Below are 11235 nucleotides of genomic sequence, written 5' to 3'. Positions count from 1 at the left end.
TGCTCACACCAGACTCCTGCAGATAGCCAGCCCCAGGAGGGCTGGGAGCTTCACATTACCCCTATCCCCACCGCCACCCCGTCAGCTACTTGGGGCTGCTGGCCAGTGGGGCTACTCCCCAGCCGCACACTACTCCCTGGGCTCCCCATGCCCCAGTTCCATGTTGGGAAGACCAGTAGGGATGCCCCACCCAGGGACACCAGAGGTTCCGCAGGTTCCCCACACCCCAGCTCTATTCAGGGAGATGAGTGAGCTGTGCTGCTTCCTGGTGGGTGTGGGCCCCTCCTCCCCCGGGAGTAGGTGGGGCTGCTAGGGAGCACACGCCTCTCCCACTGCCTCATCAGGTAGCTTGAGGCTGGGGAGACAAGGCCCTGCTCCAGCCACCCTTCCTCCTAGTCCCCATCCCAGCTGTGGGTCCCTGAAGGACATGCTGCTAACCTGGGAGTGGGGCTGACACTTCAGGGACAGGACCCTGCCTCAGGGACCCGCACGTGCCATACACTTGTGCACAGCTCACTGAGCCTAGCTGGCATGATGGTCTGGGAGAGGCTAGTCCAGGAAGGACACCTGGGGCCTCAGGGGGTTCCATGCTCCCTGGAGTCTGAGAAGACACCTCCAGTGCTACTCGTCTCAGGGCAGAGCAGCTATGGTGGGCGGTGGTGCTGTGGCTTGTACCCAGGCCACGCTCCTGCGGCAGGACCAAGACACAGACACCGGAGGCAGGGAGCCCAGGTGAAAATAGTGGGGACTGGGCGTCATCCAGTGTCCCAGAGGCATAGAGGAGGTCTGGTGGGAGCCTGGCCTGGATGCTGTAGGCAAGGGGGTGCTGGGCAGCCCCCCAGGTCCAAGAGCAGGTGAGGCAGGGCCAGCTGCCTCCCAACACAGTGCAGCCGGGGGAGGCCTCTTCCTTCTCGGCCCTGTGCAGTCCCAGGGACAATCGGGGATTCAGACCCCAGGCCGTGGGGGAACAATGGGGCCCTTGAAGGGCCTCCCCCTGCATTGTGCTTGGTGGTGAGAGGTGGCCCTGGGTCAGGCCCTGGACTCTGCCAAGTGCACACCCTTGGAGGCCAGTGTCCGACCAGCCGGCAGGTGGAAGGTCTCAGGGACTTTCATTTTCTGGCCTGAAAAAGGTAGGGTGATATCTAGGGGACCAGGTGTAGGGTACCCTTTGTGGCTGAGCAATGTCACCCTCCCCTCTAGGCAACGGTCTCGGGCCCATGCTGGCCTCTCCTGAAACAGCAGGCCCCAGGAGATGGCAGGCAGTGGGCGTGGCCAGGTGTTCCTCCATTCTGGGGGTCTGTCAGGCCCACTGCTCTAATGGGCAGGTCCTGATTTGCTGGGTCTTCTGGGACAGCGACCCGGGGTGGAGGTGACGGGGTGTGGAGCTGTGGGGGCTACTCAGTCCGGCTGTCGAGCAGGGAAGGAGAGGCTATGCGCCCAGCAGCTGGGGCCCCTCAGGCTGTGCGGGACTGGCCAGCCCACACCAGTCAGGCAGCTGCAGTGTGTCCAGAGGCTGGGGCTTTGGGCTTTTCAGGCCTGGGGGGAATCTGAGAACCCCACCCCTATACATGGGCAGACAAGCAGGGGTGAGTACACCTGCCTGCCCCCATAACTGCTCCTGACCCAGCCTCAGCTAGCCTCAGCATGGCCTGGGACTTCCCTTAAGTCCTCTTGGGCGCTTACTGGGTCCCAAGTCCTTACATCTGGGCCCCGGGGGTCAGTAGAGAGCAGAACAAACCCCTGTCCTCCAGGAGGGGCCCCCAATGTGCTGCAGACATGGTAAGTGAATTGTCTGGGTCGTGAGGTCAAGGATGGGAAACAGAAGTGGGCAGGGGTCCCATCAAGAGAAAGCAAGGCCAGGGGCAGCAGCCAGTCCATGAGTGGCCAGGGCTGCTGTACTGGGGAGGTCCGTGCCTGCTGGGTAAGTGGGGGCTCCTGGGCTGTCGGGGTAGCAAGTGCACTAGGCAGGGGGAGGGGGTGTCTGAGAAAAAGTAATGATGCCATGCTGTGTGCTGAGAAAGGCAACAATGGTGGCTTTACCCAGGTCAGTTTGGGAGGTGGGGATGGAGTGGGGTTTAGGAGGGGTGGAAAGTGTGGGCACCCTTCAGGGGTGGGGGGCTCTGCATCCTGCCCTGGGCACACAGTGCCTGAGGAGGCTTGGAGGGGACATAGGCCTGGCTGCTGGAGCTGACTGGCCGTGCCTCCATGACTCACTCCCCAGGCCTTCCCCCACCACACCTCCACCATTTCGGGAGGACCTCCCCTCACTTCCCTGTTTCAGGGTTCCAGGCTCTGCATCTCGAGAGGGCCCCGTGGGTGTTCAGTGTTTCTCTGCCCTGTTGGTGACCCCTGGAGTCCCGTGACCTGCACCTTGTGTCCCTGGGAGGGAATAGATCTCCACCTCAGGTTCACCCTCCCTCCCCAGAGCTCAGGAGTCTGTTCACTGGTCTGCATTTGCTAAGCACGTGGTGAGGGCACCTTCCCCTCCTGACGTGGGGGTGCTTCCCAGAAGGGAGTGTGAGTATATGTGACGGTGTGCATGTGTGAGTCCAGACATGGGTGATGCCAGCCCTGAGGACTCTGTGAGATGGAAGGTTTTGACAGAGCCCGGGCTCCCTGGGCCGTAACCTAGTGGTGTGTGTGACCCGCCCTGGGGCTGCTGGGACATGGGCTGCTGTGCTCTGCACTAGATGTGGCAGAGGACCCCCAGGCCTAGGGTTTGGGTTCTGGGCAGCCCAGAGTCCAGGTGAAACACAACTGAAGCATCAAGGGTGGGAGTCCAAGGTCCCAGGGAAGGACATGGAGGACAACCACACAGGGCCACCACAGAGCTGACAAGGGGAGACCTGGCGTGACTGCTAAGGTCATGTTGGGAGGTGGACATGCAGTCCCAAGCCTGAGTGAGGACTGTTCGCCCAGGGCCCCTCAGCGGGCAGGCCCTGGGCTCCAGCTGAAGCCTCAGCCTCATAGGGCAGAGTCGCCTTGAAGTCCTGGTGGGTGTTAGTGTGGACGAGGGCTGCCAATGCCAGGCACACGGGGGATCCCTGTATCCTCAGGGACTGGAAGAAGCAGCCTGAGACTGGAGGTCCAGTGCTGGAAGGTTCCTCGGGCAGGGTCCCCACAGGCTTTGGGGAGCTGAGTACTGGGGCCCTGCCCACAGCCCCACCTCAGTGGAGGAAGTTCTACTTGGGCCCTGAGGGGCACTGGTAGGAAGTGGGGCCAGAGATGGGAAGGAAACTGCTGCCCAGGACCTGGCCTGCTACACTGCAGGATGGCGCTGGGCTGGCCCTGGCTGGCAGCCCTGTCGGCCTCTCTAGAATTTTTGTTCAGAAGGGGCAGGGGCGGGGGTGGTGCTTGAATCTGGGAGAGTCCAGGTATCCCCCTGCAGAGGCCATTCCACTGGACCTGGACCAAGAGTGGTGGGCCAGCTCTCCCCACGATGCGCCCTCCTGACGCCCACTGGAGCCCACCGTGCCCTCCTCCCGAAGGCGCCTCCCTTCAGGCTCTCTGTGGGATGACCAGCTGTAATGGGGAGCCCCTGTTTGTGCCCATACTGGCCCAGCACTTCCCTCCTTCCCCCAACCCCACACCCTTGCTGACCACTCCCAGGCCCTTCCCCCCAAACCTCCTCCTGGATCCTGAGTGGCCCCCACCTACACTTGCTCTGACCCATCACTTGAGCAAGATACTCTGTGAACAAAGGTTCCCGCAACCCCCCGGGGCAGATCCCTGAAGGACCAGCACCCTTCCCACATGAAGCAGGCCCAGCTGAGCCACTGCTGGCCACAGCATTCCAGCAGCGTTGACAGCCATGAGGGCAGCCTGTTCCCACCCCTCCACAGCCCAGGTCAAGTCACCAAAGTCCCTACTCAGTGGTTGCAGCCTCCAGACAGACCAATACATGCCAGGCAGGAGGAAAAGACAGGGAGAGGGGCTTGGGGTGATGGGTAGGAACTATTTTAATTTTGGGGGGATATTGGGGGACAGTGTGTTTCTCCAGGGTCCATCAGTTCCAAGTCATTGCCCTTCAATCTACTTGTGGAGGGCGCAGCTCAGCTTCAAGTCCAGTCACCATTTTCAATCTAGTTGCAGGGGGCACAGCCTACCATCCTATGCCTGAATTGAACTGGCAACCTTGTTGTCAAGAGCTCACACTCTAACCAACTGAGCCATCCGGCCACCCTAAGGTTTTTATTTACAACCCTGGTGGTTTACAGAGAAGTTGTGGAGATCAGGGAGAGGTCCCATGTGACCTCCCACACCCATTCCCATGGAACGCTTGTCACAATCAATGCACCAATAATATGCTGTCAAAACTTCCCCTAGATTCCTGAGTTTTCCCATGACTCTCACTGTCCCTTGTCCAGGTCTCCTTCCCCCCAAGCAAGACCACACATAGCGTGTGGTCATCAATTCTCCTCTGGGTCCTCCCTCCCTCCCCCCACCAGGGCCCATCACAGCATGCAGACCTCGGGTTTCCTTAGGCCTCAGATCCCCTTGCCTGACACCCTTGGCTGTGTCAGTCAGGTATGTTGTAGGAGGCCCTTCTGGAACTTGTCTCCTGTTGTCTCGTGGTCATCTGGGCTGAGGTTTGGGAGGAAAGGCAGCAGGAGCACTGCCCTTCTCACATCATAGCAAGGCCCATGCTCTCAACTGGCTTTTCACTGCGGGTGAGACCTGGCCCTGACCTGAAGTGACATTTGCAGGTTCCACTTTCCCTTCCTTGCATGCTCTGGAAGGGGCACTCTGAGCATCAAACCCTGAGGAATGGCGAGGTGGGCTCCTCTCCTGGAGGGTACAGTGGCTGCAAAACTAGAATTCTCCCCATTTAATTATTCAATTATTTGTATCAATGGGGATTCATTTTATACCATGGTAATAATCTATAACCCAATCTTTATTACTACTTTAGTCACTCTATTTCCTAAAATGACCTGGCTTCAGACACAGGAAGCTCTTGGGTGAGCTCGGGCATTGCTTGGCACGCCCCTGTTAGCGAGCGCGTGCGTCCGTGCGTGCGTGCACACGCGCGTGCCAGCACTTCCTTATTCTGGCACCACCAGGTGCTCCAGCGTTTCCTTTCCTGAAAACGTCCTGCCCTGGACCCACCCGTTTCTCTGTTTCTTTGAGCCCAGGTTCCTTTACTGGGGAGTGGTATGGAGGTGTATCAGTGCTATGGGGTGTTTTTAATTTAGGCCTTTCAGCAGACAGGCAAGGAAATACAGAGCCCTGTACATGCACGTGTGTATCTGTGACATTCTCTAGGAAACCAACTGTGCCGAGGTTTAGCTGAATGAGGGTTCAGATCCATGTCTCCAATGCTAACCTGTAACCATGTGGAACACGCCAGGCCCTCCTGTCGCCTGTCTGCAGCCCCCACACAGGGAGGACTGAGGCCCTTCCCATCTCCCCAGGTTTAGTCCCAGTGTGCAAGCAGAGGTGTGTATGTGTGTGTGTGGGGGACGCATAAGTGTGTGCAGGGTCAGCATGCCAGGAGTGGAGCAGAGGCCCTGGAGGGGTGGGCTTGGCCCATGAGGAGTGGGATGGGGGTGCAGTTTCCTTGGCGCTGGGGGCAGATGTGCTTGGCATTTTACTTCAAAGTCTGAGGAGAACGCAGAACTCAGAAGGGTCCTTGTACTTCCTAAGGTAGCTACGGAGTGAGTGCAGGCCTTGCGGGGTTGCATCCAGGGTTTACAGAGGGGCCCAAAGGGGTGCGAGGAGGAGAACTGTCCAGGACAGGCCCACCTGTGTTGGAAGCCACTCTGGAGGGAGATATTTGGGACTGGTCCTCTGGCGTTTTTGGTGCCTGCCAACGTCCATGTGCCAGGTAGGAGGCAGCACCGGCTGAAGGTGTGGATTTGGGGACACCATCCATAGCCCTGAGACCAGGGTGGCGGTCTTCCAGGCCAGAGCTGATCAGTGCCAGCCCCCTGACCACAGAATGACCGCGCCCTGACTGCATGCGTGACACAAGCCCTGCACACAGGTACACAGCATGTGGACATGCACACTGGTCTGAAGAGCCAGATCCTCTGCCCCTGCCCGGAGGCTGCTTGAGCTCCCCCATGTCTCTGGGGGGAGGGAGAGGAGGTTCACCCTCTCCCCCCTCTTGCTGTCCAGGATGAACCCTCAGCTGACCTCCTGCAGGGCCACTCTCATCTGCCCTCTTCCTCACATATCTGATCTCCAGGACCCTGACTGCATCTGCACAAGCCCCCAGGGCAGAGCACTGTCTCTTACCCCCGAGGCAGGATACAACCCATGCAGAGTTAGAGCTCGTGTGGAGAGCCCCCTGCCACGTTTCCTGAGTTGGTCATGGGCATGGGGAGAGCATGTGTACTGCGGGAATTAGCAAACACGATTCCAAAGCTTTCCCCAGAAAACCAGTTAATACTGACCCCAAAGCCTGGGTCAGTTCTGCCTGCAACCAAGACTCCTCTCCCCAGGAGGAGCTGGGAGGGAGGAAAGAGGTGGGGGCTGCTCCACCACCCCCTTTCTGGGTTCCTGCGGGCAGGGGTGACAAAGGCCTCAGCCTCCTGTGATGTGGGACTGTCAGGTCAGGGCCAGAATAGGTCCTGGAGGCTAGTGGAGGTTGGCCCCAAGGAAGAACAGCCAGCATCAGGCCTGAGGGGTCCAGCTGTGAGTTCCGGCCTGAGACAGAACAAGGGAAGAGGCAGCCCTGGAGGGCTGGGCCTGTTCCCATCTGTACTTGTGTCTGCGTGTGCACGAGTGTATGTGTACACGTGAGTGTGCATATCTGTGTACATGTCTCTGAGTGCATGTGTCTGGTGACTGTGTGCATGAGTGTGCATGTATCTGAGTGCATTGTACACCTGTATGCATGTGTTTGCACATGTGAGGCAACTGCATGTGCACGAGTATATTTGCACACATGTAAGTGCATGTGAGTATGTACATGTATATGCACATGTATTTATACATGTGCACACACATGAATGCATGTATGTCTGAGTGTGTACACCTGTATGCATGTATGTGTCTGAGTGAACGTGTGGGTGTGCATCTGTGTTTGCATTGCCCATGTGTAGCTCTGAGATGGGCCGTGCACACAGATGTGAGGAAGTGGGGTCATTTCCCCAGGAACCCCCGCTGCCCCCTCTTCCTCCACCTCCCCCCCACACTCCCTCCGCCCAGGGGAGAGGCCCCAGCTGCATAAAGAGGGCCCAGAGCCCGCCTGTCTCTGCTGCTCCATCCCACACCTGCCCACACTGCCACCCAGGCCCGTTCCAGAAGGGAAGGGGCCAGAAGCATTGAGCACTCAGGGGTCTCCTGCCCCAAATTATCCAGCTGCAGGTACTGGCCTTGGCTGTGGAGGAGGCAGGGTGGGGGTTGGGAGGTGCAGCTCCTCCTTGCAGGCACAGGGGACCAGGGTTGTTTGTCCCTGCCCACAGAGCCCCTTCTCCTGGGCACAGGCCCACCCAGGGGTCAGCTGGTATGGAAAGGGCACTGGTCTGGGACATGGTTAGTGGCCCATGGCTGTCTCTGAGTGTCACAAGTGCCTTATGGTGACTGTGCACCTTGCTGGAAACAGCCCCACCCTGGACAGACACCTGGCCTCATCCTGCCCTCCATGCTGGGACTTCCCAGCTGTGACTGCAGAGGACATGCGGGTGCGCATGAGAGGGTGGAGCAGCCCAGAGGGTCCAGCGGCAGCACCTGGTGCAGCTGGACTGGGGGAGGGCGGAGCACAAAGGAGTCTGGGGGTCCTTTGCAGAGATGGAGGGACCAGAGACCCTGTGCAGGGTGTGGAGGGGTGAACTGCTGGGGGGACTTAGGGTGTGTGGGGCATGGGGGCTGATGGGGGACTGTACTGGCAGAGGAGGTCGGGGCCGGGCAGGGTACAGGACTCCATGAGGCCCTCCCCACCGATCTGGGTGCTGCTGGGGGCTGAGTGAGGTAGGGACTGTGGGTGCATGTGGGCTAAAGCTGTGCAGTCCCCAGACTGAGTAGGGCTGGCAGCCCCAAGAAGCTGGCTTACCACTTGACTCCCTGTGGCTCTCAGGATCGTAGGGTGGGGGTCCCCAGAGGTGGGGGAGGAGTGCGACTTGCCTGGGACCAGGCTTTCCTGGGGTGGCTAGGGGAGGGCAGGAAGGGCTGGCTCCACTCCAGGTCACAGGGACCTGGGGTCCGATCTCAGGCAGGGGTGAGTGCCTGATCACAGGGGTGAGTGCTCAACTGGAGCAAGGCAGCCTGTCATCTATCTGTGTGCTGTCTGTCCTTCTGCTGCCCAGACCCCCCTCTCCCTCTATGCACCCCATGGGCAGTGTCAGGATCTGGGGTGGGGGCGATGCTCCTGGAGGGGCTGCCCCTTCAGCGGAAGGCGGTGAATTCCCTGCTGGGGCCGAGGCACCAGGCTCCAAAGACCCCTGCCCCAGGGTTCCTCCTGGCCTTAGGTTGAGTTCCACGTGGCCAGCGTCCCGCTCCCCCCCCCCCCAAGGTTGAGCTCTGCTGTGGCCCACAGGTCCCGCTCCCCCGCCCCTATGACCAACATGAGCTGGAGCTTCCTGACGCGGCTGCTGGAGGAGATCCACCACCACTCCACGTTCGTGGGTAAGGTATGGCTCACGGTGCTTGTGGTCTTCCGCATCGTGCTCACGGCTGTGGGAGGAGAGTCTATCTACTCCGACGAGCAGACCAAGTTCACGTGCAACACGCGCCAGCCAGGCTGTGACAACGTCTGCTACGATGCCTTTGCGCCCCTGTCCCACGTGCGCTTCTGGGTGTTCCAGATCGTGGTCATTTCCACGCCCTCCGTCATGTACCTCGGCTACGCCGTGCACCGCCTAGCCCGCGCTGCGCAGGATGAGCGCCGTCGCGCGCCCCGCCGCCGCCCCGGGCCCCGTGCGCTGCTACCGATACCCTTGCAGTCCCACCCCAGCTGGCCTGAGCCCACCAACCTGGGAGAAGAGGAGCCCATGCTGGGCCTGGGTGAGGAGGATGAGGAGCCAGGGGCAGCTGAGGGCATGGGAGAGGAGGACGAGATCGAGGACGTGGGCGCGGCCAAGGGCGCCGGCGGGGACGCTAAGACGGCGGGGACCCCGGGTCCCAATGGGCCACACGACGGGCGGAGGCGCATCCAGCGCGAGGGCCTAATGCGTGTGTACGTGGCCCAACTGGTGGCACGGGCTGCTTTCGAGGTGGCCTTCCTGGTGGGCCAGTACCTGCTGTACGGCTTTGAGGTGCCGCCCTTCTTCCCATGCAGCCGCCAGCCTTGCCCGCACGTGGTCGACTGCTTCGTGTCGAGACCCACGGAAAAGACGGTCTTCCTGCTGGTCATGTACGTGGTCAGCTGCCTCTGCCTGCTGCTCAACCTCTGCGAGATGGCGCACCTGGGACTGGGCAGCGCACAGGACGCCGTGCGCGCCCGTCGCCCCGCTCCCACCGCCCTTAGTCCCGCGCTGCGCCCGCCGCCCTGCCTGCCTCCCGCAGCGCCGGCGGGCCTGGCCTGTCCGCCTGACTACAGCCTGGTGGTGCGCGCGGCAGAGCGTGCGGGCGCCCACGACCAAGAGCTGGCTAGTATGGCGCTGCGGTCGCTGCGGGATGGGCAGGCGCCCAGGGACCGCGACAGCCCGCTCTGTCCAGGCCTCCCCGGGGCCTCTCGGGGGCGCCCGAGGCCCGGTGCGCCACCTTCAGGATCTGGCAGTGCTACGTCGGGGGGCACGGGCGGGGGCCAGGGCCGGTCCGGCGCTAAGCCCAGGGCGGGCTCGGAGAAGGGCAGTGCCAGCAGCAGGGAGGGGAAGACCACGGTATGGATCTGAGGCCCCGCGCCCACAGCGCCCAGTCCTCCCTCCACTCCAGGCACGGGGTGGGGGTTGGGGGCCAGACGCAGAGCACCACCTGCCACTGCCACCTCCTCCTCAGCCCACCCTTAGGAGGGGCGGGAGGGGGAAGGGTACCTCCTGCTTAGTATCACTGCCCCTTCCCCGCTGAGCCCCTTCTCTGTCCGGGGTAAGAGGAGAGGACAGGCCTGGCCACCACGAAGGCTCCCCAGTTCTGATTCATAAACCCTGGGGGGGGGGGGTGCTGGGCAGGGCTTTGGCTAGGTCACTGCCCCTCTGCATGCCTCCAGGGTCACCTTGAGCCTCCCTGGCTGGGATGCCCAGCCCTTCCTTCAGAGCCTCCCTGGGACCCGGCTGGTGCCTCAGGACAAGAGCTTAGGATTGAGTGCTCCCCCTTCCCTGCTCCCCTATAGTAGCCAGGGTGTGCTGCCCAGCGGTGTCTGGACTGGGTGTTGGGGCTACTGTGCTGTCCTCACTCCCTGCAGCAGCCAATGGAGCTCCTTCCCCAACACCCCAGCCCGCGGCCCATCTGTTGGTTCCTGCAGAGCCAGGAGCATTCCTGGGTCTTCCTTGTACAGTAGAGGGAACAGGCAGAGTGGGTAGAAGGCCCTGAGCGCAGCCCTATGCTGCGGCTCCTCCCCACTCAACCATCTGGGGCCCAGTGCATAAGCTGCTCATCCCCTTCCTGCGAATACCGGCCTGCACCCTGTCCCCTCTTTCCTGCCCATACAGCTGGGCTGAGGCCCTGGAAAGCTGGAGTGGACACTCCGTTTCCTGCCTATACAGCTGGGCCATGCCCTCTTAAATTTCTCTGTGGCCTGGCAGAGCCCTTCCTCTGGGACAGACTTGGAGTTCTGCAAAGACCTTGGTCTGCCCTGCTGCTGGGACCAACAGGGTGGTGGCTAGGGGCTGCGGCTTTGGTGGTGCTTGGGGATGGGGCTCTGGGCTCCTGCCCAGGGCCTCCCTGCCCTCAGACCCTCTTCCTAATTTAGCCTCCCAAACAAAGGGCATAAAATAATAAACTAACTTTTGTTTACAACCGTGTGTGTATGTGTGGTGTGTATGTGTATGCACACATATGTATGTGTGTGCCTGTGGCCTGTGTGCACATGTGGTGTGTGCAAGTATGCATGCACCTGTATGTATTCATGCGGTATGTGCACACATGTGCAAGTCCATTGCTGCTTTCTGGGGACACAGCTCATCTCCAGGTTGGCTGGGAAAGCAGCTCCTCAGAGACATGTGGGTGCAGCTCAGTGCCAGGCAGCAGGCGGGATAGGGCACCGCTGAGCACACAGATCGTGAGAACAGAGAGCAGGCCATGCCTCCATGCTCAGAGCCAAGGTCCGCCTGCGACTCAGAGGACGGAGAGGCCCCAGCATGGTCTGGAGAGCAGCCAGAGCCTGCAGTGGTGGCTTTGGTGAGGGGCAGAGGT

At 60.9% G+C, this 11235-nt stretch overlaps 1 protein-coding gene across 2 annotated transcripts; it reads left to right on the top strand.

Annotated features, from left to right (window-relative positions):
• The first annotated feature begins 92 nt into the window (after positions 1–92).
• GJC2 (gap junction protein gamma 2) lies at positions 93–10839 on the top strand. 2 transcript variants are annotated; one of them, XM_019729793.2, is made up of 2 exons: positions 93–1130; positions 8483–10839. In XM_019729793.2, exon 2 carries the CDS (start codon positions 8502–8504, stop codon positions 9777–9779), a length of 1278 nt encoding a protein of 425 aa, XP_019585352.2. In that variant the 5' UTR covers positions 93–1130; positions 8483–8501; the 3' UTR covers positions 9780–10839. The 2 variants fall into 2 exon arrangements, with proteins under 2 accessions (XP_019585352.2, XP_019585353.2); XM_019729794.2 differs by lacking the exon at positions 93–1130 and adding an exon at positions 2068–7314.
• Positions 10840–11235: the final 396 nt, after the last annotated feature.

The sequence above is a fragment of the Rhinolophus sinicus genome, linkage group LG10 (genome assembly GCF_036562045.2).
Source record: "Rhinolophus sinicus isolate RSC01 linkage group LG10, ASM3656204v1, whole genome shotgun sequence".
NCBI classification, from domain to species: Eukaryota; Metazoa; Chordata; class Mammalia; order Chiroptera; family Rhinolophidae; genus Rhinolophus; species Rhinolophus sinicus.
The sequence above is the reverse complement of the archived record's forward strand: the minus strand, read 5'-3'. Positions and strand labels throughout refer to the sequence as shown.